This window comes from Nyctereutes procyonoides, unplaced genomic scaffold (assembly GCF_905146905.1).
Source record: "Nyctereutes procyonoides isolate TBG_1078 unplaced genomic scaffold, NYPRO_anot_genome, whole genome shotgun sequence".
In the NCBI taxonomy this organism is placed as follows: domain Eukaryota; kingdom Metazoa; phylum Chordata; class Mammalia; order Carnivora; family Canidae; genus Nyctereutes; species Nyctereutes procyonoides.
Genome location: NW_026575052.1, coordinates 67,459,150 through 67,478,069, shown reverse-complemented (window position 1 = coordinate 67,478,069; position 18,920 = coordinate 67,459,150). Strand labels below are relative to the sequence as shown.

At 38.2% G+C, this 18,920-nt stretch overlaps 1 protein-coding gene across 1 annotated transcript in view; it reads right to left on the bottom strand.

Annotated features, from left to right (window-relative positions):
• LOC129513687 (ankyrin repeat domain-containing protein 26-like) overlaps positions 1–18,920 on the bottom strand; it is a 179,527-nt gene that overhangs the window by 88,785 nt on the left and 71,822 nt on the right. Inside the window, exons 12-15 of the mRNA XM_055331948.1 lie at positions 14,810–14,916; positions 10,751–10,821; positions 7,912–7,945; positions 1,569–1,638 (exon numbers count right to left, since the gene is read on the bottom strand). Coding sequence (XP_055187923.1) covers positions 1,569–1,638; positions 7,912–7,945; positions 10,751–10,821; positions 14,810–14,916 — 282 coding nt within the window. The remainder of the gene's footprint in view (positions 1–1,568; positions 1,639–7,911; positions 7,946–10,750; positions 10,822–14,809; positions 14,917–18,920) is intronic.

The window sequence follows — 18,920 nt, the reverse complement described above, 5'->3', positions numbered from 1 at the left end:
CAGAGCTGGGGGCATCACAATGCCAGATTTCAGGTTGTACTACAAAGCTGTGGTCATCAAGACAGTGTGGTACTGGCACATAAACAGACACATAGATCAATGGAACAGAATGCAGAATCCGGAAGTGGACTCTCAACTTTATGGTCAACTAATATTCGACAAAGCAGTAAAGACTATCCACTGGAAAAAAGTCTCTTCAATAAATGGTGCTGGTAAAATTGGACAGCCACATGCAGAAGAATGAAACTGGACGACCTTTTTACACCATACACAAAGATAAACTCAAAATGGATGAAAGATCTAAATGTGAGACAGGAATCCATCAGAATCCTAGAGGAGAACACAGGCAACACCCTTTCTGAACTTGGCCACAGCAACTTCTTGCAAGATACATCCCTGAAGGGAAGAGAAACCAAAGCAAAAATGAATTATTGGGACTTCATCAAGGTAAGAAGCTTCTGCACAGCAAAAGAAACAGTCAATAAAACTAAAAGGCAACCTACAGAATGGGAGAAGATATTTGCAAATGACCTATCAGATAAAGGGCTAGTTTCCACGATCTATAAAGAACTTAGTAAACTCAACAGCAAAGAAACAAGCAATCCAATCATGATATGGGCAAAAGACATGAACAGAAATTTCACAGAGGAAGACACAGACGTGGCCAACAAGCACATGAGAAAATACTCCGCATCACTGGCCATCAGGGAAATACAAATCAAAACCACAATGAGGTATCACCTTCCACCAGTGAGTTGGGGAAAATTAACAAGGCAGGAAACCACAAATTTTGGAGAGGATGCAGAGAAAGGGGAACCCTCTTGCACTGTTGGTAGCAATCTGAACAGGTACAGCCACCCTGGAAAACTGTGTGGAGGTTCCTCAAAGAGTTAACAATAGAACTGCCCTATGACCCAGCAATTGCACTTCTGAGGATTTACCCAAAGATACAGATGCAGTGAAACGCCAGGACACCTGCACCCCAATGTTTATAGCAGCAATGTCCACAATAGCCAAACTGTGGAAGGAGCCTTGGTGTCCATCGAAAGATGAATGGATAAAGAAGATGTGGTTTATGTATACAATGGAATATTACTCAGCCATTAGAAACGACAAATACCCACCATTTGCTTTAACGTGGTTGGAACTGGAGGGTATTATGCTGACTTAAATAAGTCAATTTGAGAAGGACAAACATTATATGTTCTCATTCATTTGGGGAATATAAGAATTAGTGAAAGGGAATATAGGGAGAGGAGAAAAAATGAGTGAAAATATCAGTGAGAGTGACAGAATATGAGAGACACCTAACTCTGGGAAATGAATAAGGGGTTGTGGAAAGGGAGGTGGGTGGGGGGTTGGGGTGACTGGGTGGTGGGTACTGAGGGGGTCATTTGGCGGGATGAGCATTGGGTGTTATGCTAAATGTTGGCAAATAGAACTCCAATAAAAAAAAGTTTAAAAAAACATAAAATGACAAGAGGCAAGCCACTTTATATTTTAAGAGTAAATAATACACAACACTAAACTCAGAGCAGGAAAATTAATTTTACAAGAGAGTACTTTACCTTGGTATCAGAACTTAAGTCTTCATGTTTTGAGGGCCTTGAATCATCAGTATCAGCTTTGCGGATAAGACTTTACAGCAAAAATAGAAAACAAAGACAAGTTCATTTCTTTTAAAAGAAAAATCGAGTAAAAGGTCAGCTGTTTATTAATGAAGTTTCTTGAAATACGAAAATTTAGCCTCATTTTGGTTAAGCTTTTATTTTTAATTCCAGTACCCTTAACACACAGTGTTACATTAGTTTCATATATACAATATAATGATTTGGTAATTCCATACATCACCCAGTGCTCATCATGACTAGTGCATTCCTTAATTCCCATCTCCTATTTCACCCATCCCCCTACCAACATCCCCCCTGGTAACCATCAGTTTGTTCTCTATAGCAGTCTTCTTCTTGGTAAATCTGTCTTTTCTGTCTCCTTCGCTCATTTTTATTTTGTTTCTTACATGTTACTTAGGAGTGAAATCATATTTGTCTTTCTCTGACTTACACTGCTTAGCGTAATACGCTCTAGCTCTCACCATGCAAATGACAAGATGTCATTCTTTTCAATGGCTGAACAATATTCCATTGTGTGTGTGCATATTGGTGTGTGTGTGTGTGTGTATATATATATATATATATACACACACACACACCACTTTTTATTCACTAATCCATCAACAAGCACACTTAGGCTGATGATTGCAAATAATGCTGTAGTAAAAACATGAGGTGCATGTATCCCTTTGAATTGGTGTGTTTGTCATATCTGGGTAAATACGCAGGAGTGCAATTCTTGGATTGTTAGTAGTTGTTTTTAACTTTTTGAGGAACCTCCATACTGTTTCCCATGGGGGCTGTCCCAGTTTGCACTTCCACCAAAAGAGCAACAGCGTTCTTTTTTCTCCACATCCTCACCTACACTTGTTTCTTGTGGTTTTGATTTTAGCCATTCTGACAGGTGTGCAGTGCTATCTCATTGTAGTTTTGATTTGCATTTCCCTGATGACGTGTGATGCTGATCATCTTTTTATATGTCTGTTGGCCAACTGGACATCTTCTTTGGAAAAATGTCTGATATATTCTGATCATTCTTGACCTGGATTGTGTTTTGGGTGTTGAGATGTATCAGTTCTTTATATTCTTATACTAACCTTTATCAGATATGTCATATGCAAATGTCTTCTCCCATTCTGTAAGGTTGCCTTTTAGTTTTGTGGATTGATTCCTTCACTGCAAAAGCTTTTGATTTTCATGTAGCCCCAACAGTTTATTTTGCTTCTATTGCTCTTGCCTCAGGAGACATTAAAAAAAAAAAAAAAAAAAAAAAAAAAAACCTGGCTACAGCTAATACCAGAGAGATCATTGTCTGTGCTCTCTTCAAGGATAAAATGGTTTCATGTGATATATTTATATCTTTAAACCATTTTGAATTTATTTTTGTAAACGGTGAAAGAACGTGGTCCTGTTTCAATCTTTTATATACCCATTCAGTTTTCCTAGCATCATTTATTGAAGAGACTGCCTTTTCAAACCATTGGATATTCTTTCTTGCTTTGTCAAAGATTAATTAACCATATCATTATAGTTTATTTCTGGATTTTCTATACTATTCTACTAATTTTTGTATCCATTTAATGCGAACACTATGCCGTTTTGATTACTACAGCTTTGTAATATCACTTGAAATCTAGCATAAAGATATCTCCAGTTATGTTTTTCTTTTTCCAATATTGCTTTGGCTATTTGAAGTCTTCAGTGGTTCCATATAAATTTAGGGTTGTTTGCTCTAGTTCTGTGAAACATGTTGATGTAAGACTTTAGTAGGCATTGCACTAAATTTGTAGATTGCTTTGGGTCCTATACACAGTTTAACAACAGGTGCTCTTCTAATCTATGAGATGGAATTCTTTCCACATCTTTGTGTCATCCTCAATTGCTTTCACCAATGTATTCAGAATACAGGTCTTTCAAAATTTGGCCTCTGTGCTATTTTTTTAAGATGTTATTATTTATTTATTTATTTACTTATTTATTTATTTCAGAGAAAGAGAGAGAGAGAAAGAGAGAGAGAGAGAGCACAGTAGGCAGAGAGGCAGGTGGAGGGAGGGGAAAGAAACAGGGCCCCTGCTGAGCAGAGAGCCTTATATGTGGCTCTATCCCAGTACCCTGACATCATGACCCAAGCCAAAGGCAGTCGCTTAACCGACTGAGCCAGCCAGGCGCCCCTTGGCTTCTGTTTTTAAAAAGGGTTTAGTTATCTATTTTGCTTTCACCTCTCCTAACCTGTGAAATGCCCAGTAGAGGCCCAGTTGTAGTTCCCATAACTAAGTGTGACAGGTAAGGAATTCTCTGAAATGTCTGACAGCTAACTGGACAAAAGTTAACCACCATGAATTATCACCTTCCACCTGTCAGAATGGCTAGAATCAAAAACACACACAACAACAGATACCACCTCACACCAGTGAGAATGGGGAAAATTAACAAGGCAGGAACCCACAAATGTTGGAGAGGATGCGGAGAAAAGGGAACCCTCTTGCACTGTTGGTGGGAATGTGAACTGGTGCAGCCACTCTGGAAAACTGTGTGGAGGTTCCTCAAAGAGTTAAAAATAGACCTGCCCTACGACCCAGCAATTGCACTGTTAGGGATTTACCCCAAAGATACAGATGCAATGAAACGCCGGGACACCTGCACCCTGATGTTTCTAGCAGCAATGTCCACAATAGCCAAACTGCGGAAGGAGCCTCAGTGTCCTTTGAAAGATGAATGGATAAAGAAGATGTGGTTTATGTATACAATGGAATATTACTCAGCCATTAGAAACAACAAATACCCACCATTTGCTTCAATGTGGATGGAACTGGAAGGTCTTATGCTGCGTGAAGTAAGTCAATTGGAGAAGGACAAACATTATATGTTCTCATTCGTTTGGGGAATATAAATAATACTGAAAGGGAATATAAGGGAAGGGAGAAGAAATGTGTGGGAAATATCAGAAAGGGAGACAGAACATAAAGACTCCTAACTCTGGGAAACAAACTAGGGGTGGTGGAAGGGGAGGAGGGTGGGGGGTGGGGGTGAATGGGTGACGGGCAGTGAGGGGGGCACTTGACAGGATGAGCACTGGGTGTTATTCTGTATGTTGGTAAATTGAACACCAATAAAAAATAAATTTATTATTAAAAAAAAACAACACACACAAAAAAATATTGGTGAGGATGCAGAGAATAAGGAATACTCGTGAGCTGGTGATGGGGATAGAAATTGGGGCAGCCACTGTAAAAAACAAAATGGAGTTTCCTTGAAGAAGTACAAATAGAAATACCACATGATCCAGTAATCCACTACTGGGTACTTACTTACCCCCCAAAAAAGAAAACACTAATTTGAAAAGACATATGTACCCCAATGTTTATTGCAGCATTATTTACAACAGCCAAGATATGAAAGTAACCTGTGTCCATCAACAGATGTATAACACACACACACACACACACACACACACACACAGAGCAATATTACTCAGCCATAAAAAAGAATGAAACCTTACCATTTGCAACAATGTGGATTACCTGGAGGGTATTAAGCTAAGTGAAACAAGTCAGAGCAAAATAAACAAATACTGTATGATTTCACTTATATGTAGAATCGAAGAAGCAGAACAAATGAACAAACAACCAAAAAGCAGAACCAGACCCATAAGTACAGAGAATTCTGTATTGCCAGAAGGGAAGTGGGTGGGGGACAGACAAAAATGGGTGAAGGGAAGTGGGAGGTTCAGCATTCCAGTTATAGTAAGTCACAGGGATAAAAATAAAAGTACAGCATAGGGAATATAGTCAATAGTACTGTAATAGCAACATGCAATAACACATGGTAGCTACACTTGTGGTAAGCATGGGGTAACAACATAGACCTGCTGAATCACTATGTTGTACACATGAAACCAACATGACGTTGTATCAACTATATTTAATTTTAAAAAGGAACTATCTACAGATGTTAAAGAACAAATTTATATGTTATTAGTGGGAATACTATTCCCGAAGAGATTAAAAGATTAAAAATTATAAAATCCAAGTTTCACAAGTCCTGCCTTATTTACGTCCACATAATCTAGCAAGACCTTAAAAATCATCAAGGGCACTCAGATACCCAAGAAGAGAGACTGCTATAAAAATAGTCCTGATATTGTGCCTCTATTTCCCCACACACTGCCTAATATTTTCTTTTTGTGAGCTCCCACTCCTGGATCACTCCTCTGCAGGGCTCAGTGGCACTCTCCAACGTTTAAGTCTATAGCCTGCCAAGGCACAGATTCCCAAAACAAGGAAAGGCTCAAATGACCAAGAATAGGAGCCATTTCCTGCTCCTGGAGAACCAGCTAAATGGAGTCTGAGTCATCCATGCAGTCATCTCAATGTAGGCACCTTACCACCTACCCAAATGAAGCTCCGTTATTGATCTGACAGCTAGTCCTACCCCACCAAACCCTACACATACATGGGAAGGGCATCAGAGAATTACGAAAAGAGGTGGAGCGATCACAAGACCTTGTGACCTTGGGCCGTACATTTACATAGTTCAGAATCTCCATTCCCCCCATTATTTGAGAGGATCTAAACCGCCTTCTGTAAGGTGGGGTAGAAGTCGATGATATCCCATTCATATTTGCTGTAAATACTCTTGCCAGTGGCTCAACTGATTTTAATGTTTCTCAACAGAAACTCTGAAGTAGGGCAGATGGGTAGCCCAGCGGTTTAGTGCCACCTTCAGCCCAGGGCATGATCCTGGAGACCCAGGTTCGAGTCCCAAGTCAGGCTCCCTGCAAGGAGCCTGCTTCTCCCTCTGCCTGTGTCTCTGCCTCTCTCTCTCTCTCTCTCTCTCTCTCTCTGTAACTATCATAAATAAATAAAAATTAAAATAAATAAATAAATAAACCAACAAAAAGAAATGCTGCTCAGGACTCTCTTGAACGCTCTATCTTAATATGCTTTTATAAACAACACCCAATTTCTTGTGTTCTTTCTTTTTGTAATTGATCTCTGTCTATCTTGTCATAAACCCCAATATTCTGACATCATTTCTAAAACTCTTTTTCCTATTCAACCCAGTGTGGTTCTTCTTGAAACACGCCCTCTCCTGCTAATTCCCGTCTCGTGTACACTAGACCCACTCCCTATCTTTATATTATTAAATCACTTACCTACAAGATGAGAGAAAAGGGAAAAAGTCTAAATTTAAATCTCATTTCTGTCAGTTATCAAATTCAAGTAAGTCACTTTAATCCCTTTTGAGTTTCAAATTCTCCACTTCAACAACCATTTGGTAAGGATGTTAAACGTGGGTTACAGCATCAGAGAGTATTTTGATTAACACATCTCTAAGATTCTTTAAAACCCTGAAATTCTATCTGCTTTTCATTTTGTCTTTAGAAAAATGGAGAATCCTTAGCTGCAGAAATGATAAAAATGGAATAAAAGAAACAGCAAGAAAATTGGAGAAGAAAGTTAAAAAAAAATCAAGAAAAGAGTATAGAAAGGACATGGAGAAAAGCAAAAAAGTCTACAAAAAAGAAAAAGCTTCACAGAACTTATCAAGGGTGCCAGCCTAAAGGGAAAATTAGACTGAGAAGTCAGTCAATAGACAACTGTTTAGAAATACCCTCTAAATAGATGATAAATTTAATTAACGTTACATGGTCTATACCTAGATTACATATCCTTCACTTTCAGAAAAATCATTCATCTCAAGGAGAGCAGACGTCACTATATCTAAGAGCTTGCCAGATTAGGGCTTGCTTATGTAAAAGCTATGGTATTGTGGCCATAGGTAACTGAGATCCACTCCAAAATCTTTGACAGTAAAAACAAGAAACTAGTTACCACTGCAATAATTACCTCTAGCTATCACTAGTTGTGTCAAATATATTAGGAAAATGCTTGGACTTGCCTGGTTCTTAAGAAAATTCTAAATCAGAGTTAACACGTAATGAAATTTGACATTCTGGGATGATTTAAGATCTGTATCTTAATTCCAGTGCTGCTGAGGGGCAAAACATGTATGTGGGAGCCACACAGGCTAACATTCAAATCATGGGTCTGCTACTCATTAACTATGGAATCCTGGGTCAATTTATCCATCTCCCTGAACTACAGCTGACTAGTTAATAAAAAATAGGCTATAACAGCACAGCACCTTGGTGAAACTATTGCAATGACTAATAAGTAATAAGTAATATGTATTAAGCACATAATATAGTGTCTAGCCCAGAAGACAACACTCAACAAATCCTTTCCTCTCCACTTCCTTAGTTAACACATCATTTAAAAAAAATCCATAAAAGTCCTACCTGCTTAAAGCGACTTCTTCAGACTTCGTAGCCACTAGTAAAGAAAGCAGGAAAATACATTTTACGTCAACAATAGAAAAATACAGAATATTAAAAGTGTAAGACAGATGATGACTTGTTAAAAAGTATTCCTTTGGGACCACACCTGGAAACCACACTACAGTGGATATTAATTGTACTATTGGTAGGCAGTTAATGCATTAAGAAATCTCATTTTCTCCTCTATGTTTACCAAATGCAACAAAAGAATTCTAGTTATCAGAATGTGGTACATACAAGTGGATGTTTCTAATGACCATTATTGTAACCAAACCCTATGAGACTGACAGGAAATGGTATCATTAGCAGAATCATTATCATAAAGTGACAATGGCAAACTTAAATAGCATGATTTTCCTGGACTTCCACTACTAGGAGCAGTTAAAACAGACTATACATATTTGGCTGGAACACAACGGAGTCTCCAGCTCCTCAATGGAGACTGCTAAGTTCAGGATGAAACACCTCATCACAAAGTTCAGCTCGGCTCCGGTCACAATCTTGGGGTCCTGGGTGGAGACCCTCAGGAGTCTGCTTTTCTCTCTCCCTCTGTCCTTCCACCTCTCTTGTGCTATCTTTCAAATAAATAAATAAACTCTTCTCAAAACCTTTTCTAGAGAAAGACATAAGGCCGAGAAAAAGAACAACATTTTAAATGGAATGAATTGAGCATCCTGACTTGTTCAGTAGAGAGGGCTGAAAATTTCAAAATGGACTGATACTTGGCTAAGGAAATAAAAGCTTCCTTTGTCTTCCAGTATCTTTAAACTTGGTATTCTTCAATCTATCCTCCACACGAGATGCCTGCAAACTATGGCCACGGGCCAAATCCAACCTGCCATCTGGTTCTGTAAATAAAGTTGTAATGGAGCACAGTCACATCTATTGCAATACATATTGCTATGGCTACTTTCACACGACAGTGGCAGAGTGTGAGACCCCAGGGCCTAAAATATTCACTATCTGGCCCTTTTAAGAAAAGCTTGGTGATCCCCATTTTATGCCATAACCAAAGGGCCCTAATTCAAATCTAATCTGATTACTCTTCTATTTCAAATTCTCCTATCAATCCCTGCTGGCTCCCTCCCCCAACAGACATTCCATATTCTTCATTCTTGCTGGAGAACCATAGCTTTATTTGGATATTTAGTGTCCCAATACACAAAGAATGTGGTCTTGCCCCAGTTGCAAAAGGAGAAAGGATTATTCTAAGCTAATCACAGTACCTGACTTACCAGTGACTGGTTTAGGAACAAGCAAGTCATGTTACCTAGCCTATAAAATGTTAGTTTTATAGGCTGAGTTTTCTTCCTATATAAAAGAAACACAGAGACAAACACAGTTCTTCTGGTCATGGATATTGTCATGTGAAAATATGCCTGAAGCTGTTGCTAATTAGCCAAGCAGGAAAGGAGACAGGGACTCCTGGGTGACTCAGCGGTTGAGTGTCTGCCTTTGGCTGAGGCCCTGATCCCCGACTTCCTGGATCAAGTCCCATGTCGGGCTCCCTGCCTGGAGCCTGCTTCTCCCTCTGCCTATATCTCTGCCTCTCTCTCTCTCTCTGTCTCTCATGAATAAATAAATTAAAATCTTAAAAACAAAACACAACACAAAGACAGCTCTATTCTATTATGAGCACCTTGAAAGACCAAAACTCTATTCCATCTTTGCTCCTATAACTTGCAAAACCAAAGCCAACCTAAAGAATTTCTGTGATAGAGATCCACTAAGTTAAAGGTTTCTTCCTACATTTCAGACCATGCAACGCACTAGGTGCCACCTCTGGGGAGCAACGGTAACATCTTTGTTACTGCGAACATTTTTGTGCTTTTATTATAATTTGTTGAGCCCAAGTTGCCCTTTTTGAATATTTATTATGATCATCTTTTGACTAATGATAACAGAGTATCTTATTTCCAAAAAACTACAGTATTACGCAACAAACAGGAGAGAACATTGTCCTAATGAAGTCAACATATCACATTCTGACTTAAGAGAAGTGAAGTCACTAATAGTGAGATTGCGTTGATGCAACAGCATCTAAAATAACCTGTGCTCCTCAAAAGGCTTCCGTAGGATAGGTCATCACCTAAAAAATCAAGCAATCTCATTGGTATTGCTGCACACTAGCTAAGTTTTGCAGTTCTTATTGTTTGCCATTTGTGTAAAGTACCAGCAAGGTATTGCAGAGTTCCAGTTTTAAGGATAATGAGACAAATCACACTATAATAATATTTACTAAATGAAATCCACTTGTAAAAGTCAAAATACCATTTGTATAACCAGTATAATTTTTATAACATGTTTATAGAGGAAACTTAAAACATACTAACTTGAAAATCTTTTTTCCTTATTTACACAAAGATATCCCATGGGATCTTAAGTATCATAACTAATAATGAGGGCACCTGGATGGCTCACTGGTTGAGGTTGTGATCCCAGGGTTCTGGGATTGAGTCCCACATCAGGCATCCGTATGGAGCCTGCTTCTCCCTCTGCCTCTCTCTTTGCCTCTCTCTCTGTCTCTGAGGAATAAAGAAATAAAATCTAAAAAATACTAAGATAACGAATTTATTTTCAGACAATACTGCCTCATATTTTAAATTACCAAAAAGAACTTCTCAAATTCTGAATCCTAGACTATTAAGAAAGAAATTAAGAAACCAAACAAACACCCATGCAATTTACGCATCGGATTTGTTTCGTTTTGTTTTCATTGCTCTTTCATTATCAAAACCGCCTTATTCTGACTTCATCTATGTTAGGACCACCATAAGTAATTCACTCTAAAAAATCGTACCTAGATCATGATTCTGTGAAGAATTTTCAGGTTCCATTTCTTCTTTATGTTCAGAAATTAGTTGGTCACTGCTACGTATAAGAAAGAGTGATAAACAATGAGACTTTTTAAATACTGATATGAAAAATATTTACCAGATATATCAAATTCTTAAGATTTTTCAAAGAATATCAGGGTTAACATCAAAACTTAAATTACCCGAATAGGTACTTCAAATTTGTCAGTTCTAAAAACTTTTACCAAGTATGTAATTATAATTAAAGGAGAAACAAAAGTAAGGTGAACCAGTCATGAGTTGAAGGCATTTTGCTCAGTAAACTAAGAGTTATTAGCCTGCCATAATGGAAAGTGTCTCAAATCCCAAAGTCCCAGCTCTAAAACCAGCAGTTTTTTTGTTCTTAGACCAGCCACTTCTCTTCCACTCAAAGTCATCCTCTATAAAACAGGAATCTTACCATCTTATATTACAAGACCGTTTGGAGGATTTAATGAGGTATTATACCCAAAACGTGGCCTCTCAGGCAAGGTGATGCCCACAACTCTGGGAAGGGCAATATGAGACCTTCATGACCTAATAAAAAAAGGTATTCCACAGGATTTAAAGCAGGCTTGGGGGGCAGCCCGGGTGGCTCAGGATCCTGGAGACCCAGGATCGAGTCCCATGTCGGGCTCCCTGAATGGAGCCTGCTTCTCCCTCTGCCTGTGTCTCTGCCTCTCTCTCTCTCCTCTCTGTGTATTCTCATGAATAAATAAAAATAAAATCTTAAAAAAAATAAAGCAGGCTTCGGGTACAGATGTAGGAGCAAAGGGGAAGGAAAGTCCAGTCTCTTCTTGTAGTATTATTTGAACTTCTTTAATAGTTTAGAATGGTCCTAACTAAAGTCTGCTAGCAGAAAAGACAAAATCCTCGAAGGTTAATTCATCATGAAGGTCTGGGCTAATATATGGTTTCCACGTAAGGTGTTTGAGTGTGAAGGGAAAGGTGTATGGGGGCTAAAGCCAGAAGGCCCAGCTGCCAGAACAGCATGCCGGTGGCTTTGGAATAGCAGCTGAGCATATAAGCATATGTAATAAACAAAAAAGGGTTGTAAGTTTGAATTCTAAGTGTGGATCACCATGAGGACTGAGGACTGAGGATCAGCAAGGGCATCCTATGAGCAAAAGTCAATCATGACTGGACTGCAGAACCAGTTTCAACAGCAATGTTGCAGGAACAGAATCAAAGGAAACCACAGAATGATGAGCATGTCCTTTTTTCCATCCAAAAGGCTTATGAAAGAGGACTGTCTCCTGGTCTTAGGGAAATCCTTAGGTGCTGGGAAAATTCAAGGGGGAAAGTATAGGCGATAACCCACAAGGAAAAGTATAGTTTTCTATGAAACTGAACATCTTAGGACACAAGTAAAAGTTAGTAAAAACAGACGTTGAGGTGGGTAGTTCAGTCAGTTAACCAACTGCCTTTAGCTCAGGTATAGTCTCAGGATCCAGCCCTGGGGATCCCTGGGTGGCGCAGCGGTTTGGCGCCTGCCTTTGGCCCAGGGCGCGATCCTGGAGACCCGGGATCGAATCCCACATCGGGTTCCCGGTGCATGGAGCCTGCTTCTCCCTCTGCCTATGTCTCTGCCTCTCTCTCTCTCTCTCTCTCTCTCTCTCTCTCTCTCTCTGTGACTATCATAAATAAATAAAAAAAAAAAAAAAAAAAAAAAAGGATCCAGCCCTGTGTTGGGCTCCCAGCTCAGCAGAGTGTCGGCTTCTCCCTCTCCCTCCACCCCTCCGGCTCACTTGTGCTTGCTCTCTCTTAAATAAATAAATAAATAAATAAATAAATAAATAAATAAATAAATAAATAAATACAAACAAACAAACAAACAAAATCTTTTTAAAAAGCACCCAGGTATAACATTATGTGAACCCCATGCAGAAGGGTTATAGTTGGAATGAAACACATACAGTGAGGATCCCTAAGGATAAAGGTCTCAAGAGTCCTGACATAAAGAATCCTGTACTCATTGCTACTTCTAACGACTCTAGCCTTTTGCTTGGTTTCTGGGTGATGATAGGCTAGGCTCTAACTCACTGCCATCCCAAAGTGCTGAATCAAATTATACCTTCTCAGCTGTTACATAGGAAGTAACACTATTTTACTATATTTTAAACCTCAGTTGAGAAATATCTAGCATGTTTTAAGTTATTTTCACTTTTGAAAAAAGATTTTATTTATTTATTCATGAGAGACACACACACAGAGAGACAGAGAGGAGGCAGAGACATCAGCAGAGGGAGAACCAGACTCCTCACAGGGAGCCAGACGTGGGACTCGATCCCCAGGCCCCGGGATCATGCCCTGTGTCCATGAATGTCATTCAAATGACATCCTGACATTTTTCACTATATTACACTCAACCGCTGAGCTGCCCAGGTATCCCAGTAATAACTAGCATTTTAATGTAAACACTTACATATTAATACTATTAATAATAGCATATTCTTCTGCAGTCCATCCATATACATCTTAGGAAAACCTTCCTAAAGAGAAGACTGACTATATTTCATGGTTCATCTTTTACAGCATATTTTACAGCAAGCATAAGGGCTATTCTAAAATAACAGAGAGATAACTTCATCCTTAAGAACTCAGAGTATTTAAGCACCTAATCTGATATACTTCATCAGGGTAATATCTCACATGTTGCTACAGAATGGACCACTAACATGTCCAAGTGTTCATTTTTGTAAATTAACCCCACGGCTAAAATGAAGCGACAAAAAAGAAGCCTCTGGTTCCACTTGGGTATTATAGTAGAAGTTGCTAATTTAAAACCCTCTGATGAACAAGAAACTATGCCGAGGTCACTGATCTGAATAGGTGAAGGGTTTTTTTAAAAAAATTCCCCATTTTGGGATATCTGGGTGGCTCAGTGGTTGAGTATATCTGTCTTTGGCTCAGGGCGTGATCCTGGAGTTCCGGATCCTGCTTCTCCCTCTGCCAGTGCTCTGCCTCTCTTTGTGTGTCTCTCATGAATAAATAAATAAAATCATTTTAAAAATCCCCATTTCTTCCTTAAACTGGTACATTGTACCTCCAAACCACCTGGAGGCCAGGTCGGTATAAAAGCTATCTGTAGGCTTAAAACAGTAATATTCACACTAATGATAAGAAAACAGTCATAGTTGCAGTTAATGATACTAAGTTAAGCATGTGGTAGGCACTAAATTACATGATTATATATATATAATTATTTACACACAACCACCCTTGAAGGATATATTATTATCCTCCTTTTCATATCAGGATATGTATCTGGTGATGGTAAGTAATGTTTCCAAGGTCACATACCCAGCAAGGAGGCAAGCTAAGAATTAAACCTAGTCTTCTGTGAATCTAAAGTCCATCTCTTTTCTCTTTATCACTCACCTATGATTTCTCCTCATTAAAGGAAGAGTCTATTCACCTAAGGTTCTCTTTCATCCTTCAATCGATTCCAATTAAAAATGAAAATGATAAAACATACTGGACATGAAAAAGTATAAAAACTGATGAACCCAGAGTATCTGCTAATGGTAACTACTTCGGGATCATCTAACATCATCAGTATTCTTCAACAAAAAGTAATAAAGCAAAGAGTCATCCAAAAAAACAAAACAACTCCTACTTATGCTTATTATATATCTTTTAAAGTATGAAATAGAATCTTAAAAAATATTAATAAAAGAGTTTAGATATCCAGAATTGTGTCATAAAGTAAACTACAACTTGGGAGTCCCCACTATAAAACTAATAATATTAATATGAAACCCTTTTAATATAAAATCCTATGGCAAAAAAACTATTGCAAATGACATCAATCAATATTACAAAGAAATACGAATTCTGCTATACACTGTTCATGTTGGCCTGTCAGAATAATTGCTTTCTACCTAAGAGATGACATCCTGACATTTTTCACTATATGACTATAACTTAATCATATTATTAAGATAAAATTTATGACATGAGAAATTGTTACCACTCAAGACAAAATAGTAAGGTTTAAAAAACAAAACAAAAAAATACTCTACCTTTTAACCATATCCCCTGCAAGTAGACGTGCTCCTTTTCCTACTAAAAATTTCACCATTTGCTCTTTGTTTTCATTTAGAGCAACTAAAACTGGTGTGAGGCCATCCTGTAAAAGTGCAAAAACAACTTATAATTTATAAATTACATATTTGCATGCTAAATTTTAAAATTTCTATACATTCTGCTAAACTTAAAACATATATTGTAGAAAGTAAATAAAATTAGCCCCTTCCTTCTCACCCCTCTGTTTTCACCACCTGCTCCTTCTTTTTAAAATACTGCTTTCTCAGGGAGCCTGGGTGGCTCAGTTGGTCAAGCATCTGCCTTCAGCTCATGAGCTCAGGTCATGATCCCAGGGTCTCAGGATGGAACCCTACCTTGGGCTCCCTCTCCCTCTGCTCCTCCCCTCCACTCGTGCTCTCTCTCCTGCTCGCTCGCTCTCTGTCTCTCTCAAAAACATAAAATCTTTTTAAAAAGTAAAATTAAAAAAAAAATAGACCTCCGCTACCTCTTCATAGATTACCTGAAGTCATTCTACAAACTCGCTTCAAACATTGCCTGACTCCAAGAATCTTTGCTTCTCTCACGTAATATACCATGGTACACTCTATTCCACACCATCTAAACCAAGAGCTTTTCGAAGTCAGGGGTGATTTTTTAATCTCTGTATCTCCACTCTCTAAAACATAGTAGTGAAAATTTAAAATATTGTTATTGATTTTAATGGATTATCTCTGGAATAGTGTTTTTTCAATTATATTCCAAAGAATACATAATTTGCAAGAAGGAAGACACTGGAAGACACCAAAAGAAAGATTCAATGATCATCTATGTTTGTGAAATATTCAAAACCGCACTATTAATGTAGCACAAATGAACTCCATTTACATTTGCTTATCCCCATTTGACAATTCCTTTTTTTTGTAGCAAACATTAATACTTGAAAAATAAGAGTTCTCAGGGATAGAGCTTTAAGAACTTTCCAATAAAGGCGAGGGTTTTCTCCAGGTTGTACAAACTTGCTTGATTCTCTTCTATCAATGGTATAGGGATCCCAGATGACAACACAAAACACTGAGTCACTAAGGAGTCACTAAGGAGATGGACTCTGAATGAAAAGAGCTAGGTTTCAGGGTAGCTGGGTTGCGTAGCCAGTTGAGTGATCCTTGGCTTTGTCTCAGGGTGGTGGGATCCAGCCCCACCTTGGATTCTGGGCTCCCCTGGCACTCAGCACCAAGTCTGTTTAAGATACTCTCTCCCTCTTCCCCTCACACAACCCCCCAAGCCTGTGCATGTGCAAGCTGTCTCTCCAAAATATGTAAATAAAGCTTAGTAGAAATAAAAAATAGAAAAAGAATAAATAAAAGAAACAAGCTTCAACTGAACATTGAATGCTTAATACTAAGTAGTTTGTGGTTGGGAAACCTGAGTGGCTTAGAGGTTGAGCTCCTGTCCTCAGCCCAGGGTGTGTTCCTGGAGTCCCAGGTTCAAGCCTCACATCTGGTTCCCTGCATGGAGCTTCCTTCTCTCTCTGCCTGTGTCTCTGCCTCTCTCTCAGTGTCTTTCATGAATAAATCAATAAAATATTTTTAAAAAGAATAAATAGTCCTTGGTCAAGGAGGGCACAAATGATGAGATGAGCGCTGGGTGTTATACTTTATTGTGGCAAACTGAATTAAAATAAAATTAAAAAGAAATAAATAAATAATAGTCCTTGGACTTTCTCCTACAATACAATGATAAAGCTTTATCTCAACTGCTAGAAAGGTCAGTATGAGATTTTTCTCATTTTTACCTTTTTGATTAAATTCAATTAAATAACATATAGTGTATTATTAGTTTCAGAGGGAAAAGGTTGCGATTCAGCAGTCTTATGTAATACCCAGTGCTCATTCCATCATGTGCCCTCTGTAATGTCCATCACCCAGTTATCCCATCGACCCATACCAACCCCTCCAGGGACACTCAGGTTGGTTCTTATGATTAAGAGTCTCTTATTGTCTGTCTCCCTCACTCTGTCTTGTTTTAGTTTTTCTTCTCTTCCCCTCTGATACTCTGTTTTGTTTCTAACATCTACATAATGAATGTGACCATGAGATAACTGTCTTCCTCTAACTGACTTAGGGTCTTACGCTACGTGAAATAAGTATCAGATTTGGTCTCAATTATATTAATTCTGGGACCCATAAGGCATATCCACTTCTAAAAATCCTCTTAGTATTCCAGTTTCTACTGTGATTACTATTTATACTTATTTTGTATTTTAGGCAAAGTGTAATTCAGAACTAAAAATATAACAGCTTATCAATAAAAATAGGAATACTGGAGTAGCACTGTGTTTTTATAGATTGGTAAAATGAATTTAAATAAAAAATCTTAATAACAAAAAAATTCTAATACTGGCTTACATAGATTATTTTTTTAGCACAATCAATACTACTAAATTATTTAATATTCTCTGCAATATGCATAACATATCCAAATAAAATGGATTAACCTCACATGACATACAGATATTCCAAAAGGAACATGAATACAGTACATTTAAAGAAAAAATGGTTTTCAAAAAAAAAAAAAACTTTTAATTTTAACTTGGAAAATTCATCCTGAGGCACCAGGTGACTCAGTGGTTTAGCATGGTGATCCGAGATCCTGGGATCGAGCCCACATCAGGATCCCCATAGAGAGCCTGCTTCCCCCTGTGCCTAGCTCTCTGCCTCTCTCTGTGTGTCTCTCATCAATTACTGAATAAAGTAATGACAAAAATAAGGAGACAAAGAAACAGAAAATTCAATCCCAATCCTAAGAAATTAACATAAAATACAAAATATATATTGTAAATTAATATGGAGTGTCTTGAAAATCTTGAAATCTCTGTCAACATATACCATAAAACAGTAATTGTAAACTCAATGCTTATGGAGGCAAAGCAGGTGACACGAGTCAGTGAAGTACCTAGGCGGGGACACGAGCAAACTGGAGACACACGCCTCATATAAAGGGACAGCCTCTGCACAGCATACCAAACAGCAGCATGGGCTCAAGGTACCAGAAGTGATCTACAAGAAAAGCTCAAAATCCAGAGTTCTACATGCGTGTCATAATTTTAAACGTTAGCTCAACTGACAGTGGAAACTAAATACATCCGGGGGCCACATTTAGTCTATAGCCTACTTGTGTTTTTCTATTTGCCGTGACTGTTTCCAATAGCCGTGCGTAAAACAAATACTTGGACATCAAACCTTTCCTAAAGCATCAGGATCATGTTTTACCAACAAATTAGGCCCCACCTTCTAAGGAAAATTGCTGTGAAGACTCATTAACACCTACTGTCAGAATTTTCCAATGCTTGTTTCAACTGCAATCTATTTCTATTTACTTCCCTCAGATTGCTAACCGAACAGACAGGAGGTCAGAGGAATGCTGAAGCAAAGTTATTAAAACAATTACCATCTGTATTGTCACTAACTACATGCTGAATGTTTAACACAGTAGTGACTATGCCAGGGCCCTATGAATTTGAAAGACATCCTAAGATAGTCTATCGCACAGCTTCAACTGAAAAAGAAGGTTCACGGGTTTCTACTGCTGCAATTGGAAAAACCCTGCTTGTAATAATCACAATGGTAGCAAAACATGTAAAATCTTTAAAGGGTCAGACTCTACTTATTATGAGACTACTCATAAAGACTTCCCATCTGGGTGTCGGTGAATGACTGATAGTTGGAAGAAAAGGTAATTATTTTTCAAGCCAACAGAGATGACCAATAATTTTCATCTGTAATCTCAAAGAGATACACATGCAGAAGAATGAAACTAGACCACTCTCTTGCACCATACACAAAGATAAACTCAAAATGGATGAAAGATCTAAATGTGAGACAAGATTCCATCAAATCCTAGAGGAGAACACAGGCAACACCCTTTTTGAACTTGGCCACAGTAACTTCTTGCAAGATACATCCACAAAAGCAAAAGAAACAAAAGCAAAAATGAACTATTGGGACTTCATCAAGATAAGAAGCTTTTGCACAGCAAAGGATACAGTCAACAAAACTAAAAGACAACCTACAGAATGGGAGAAGATATTTGCAAATAACATATCAGATA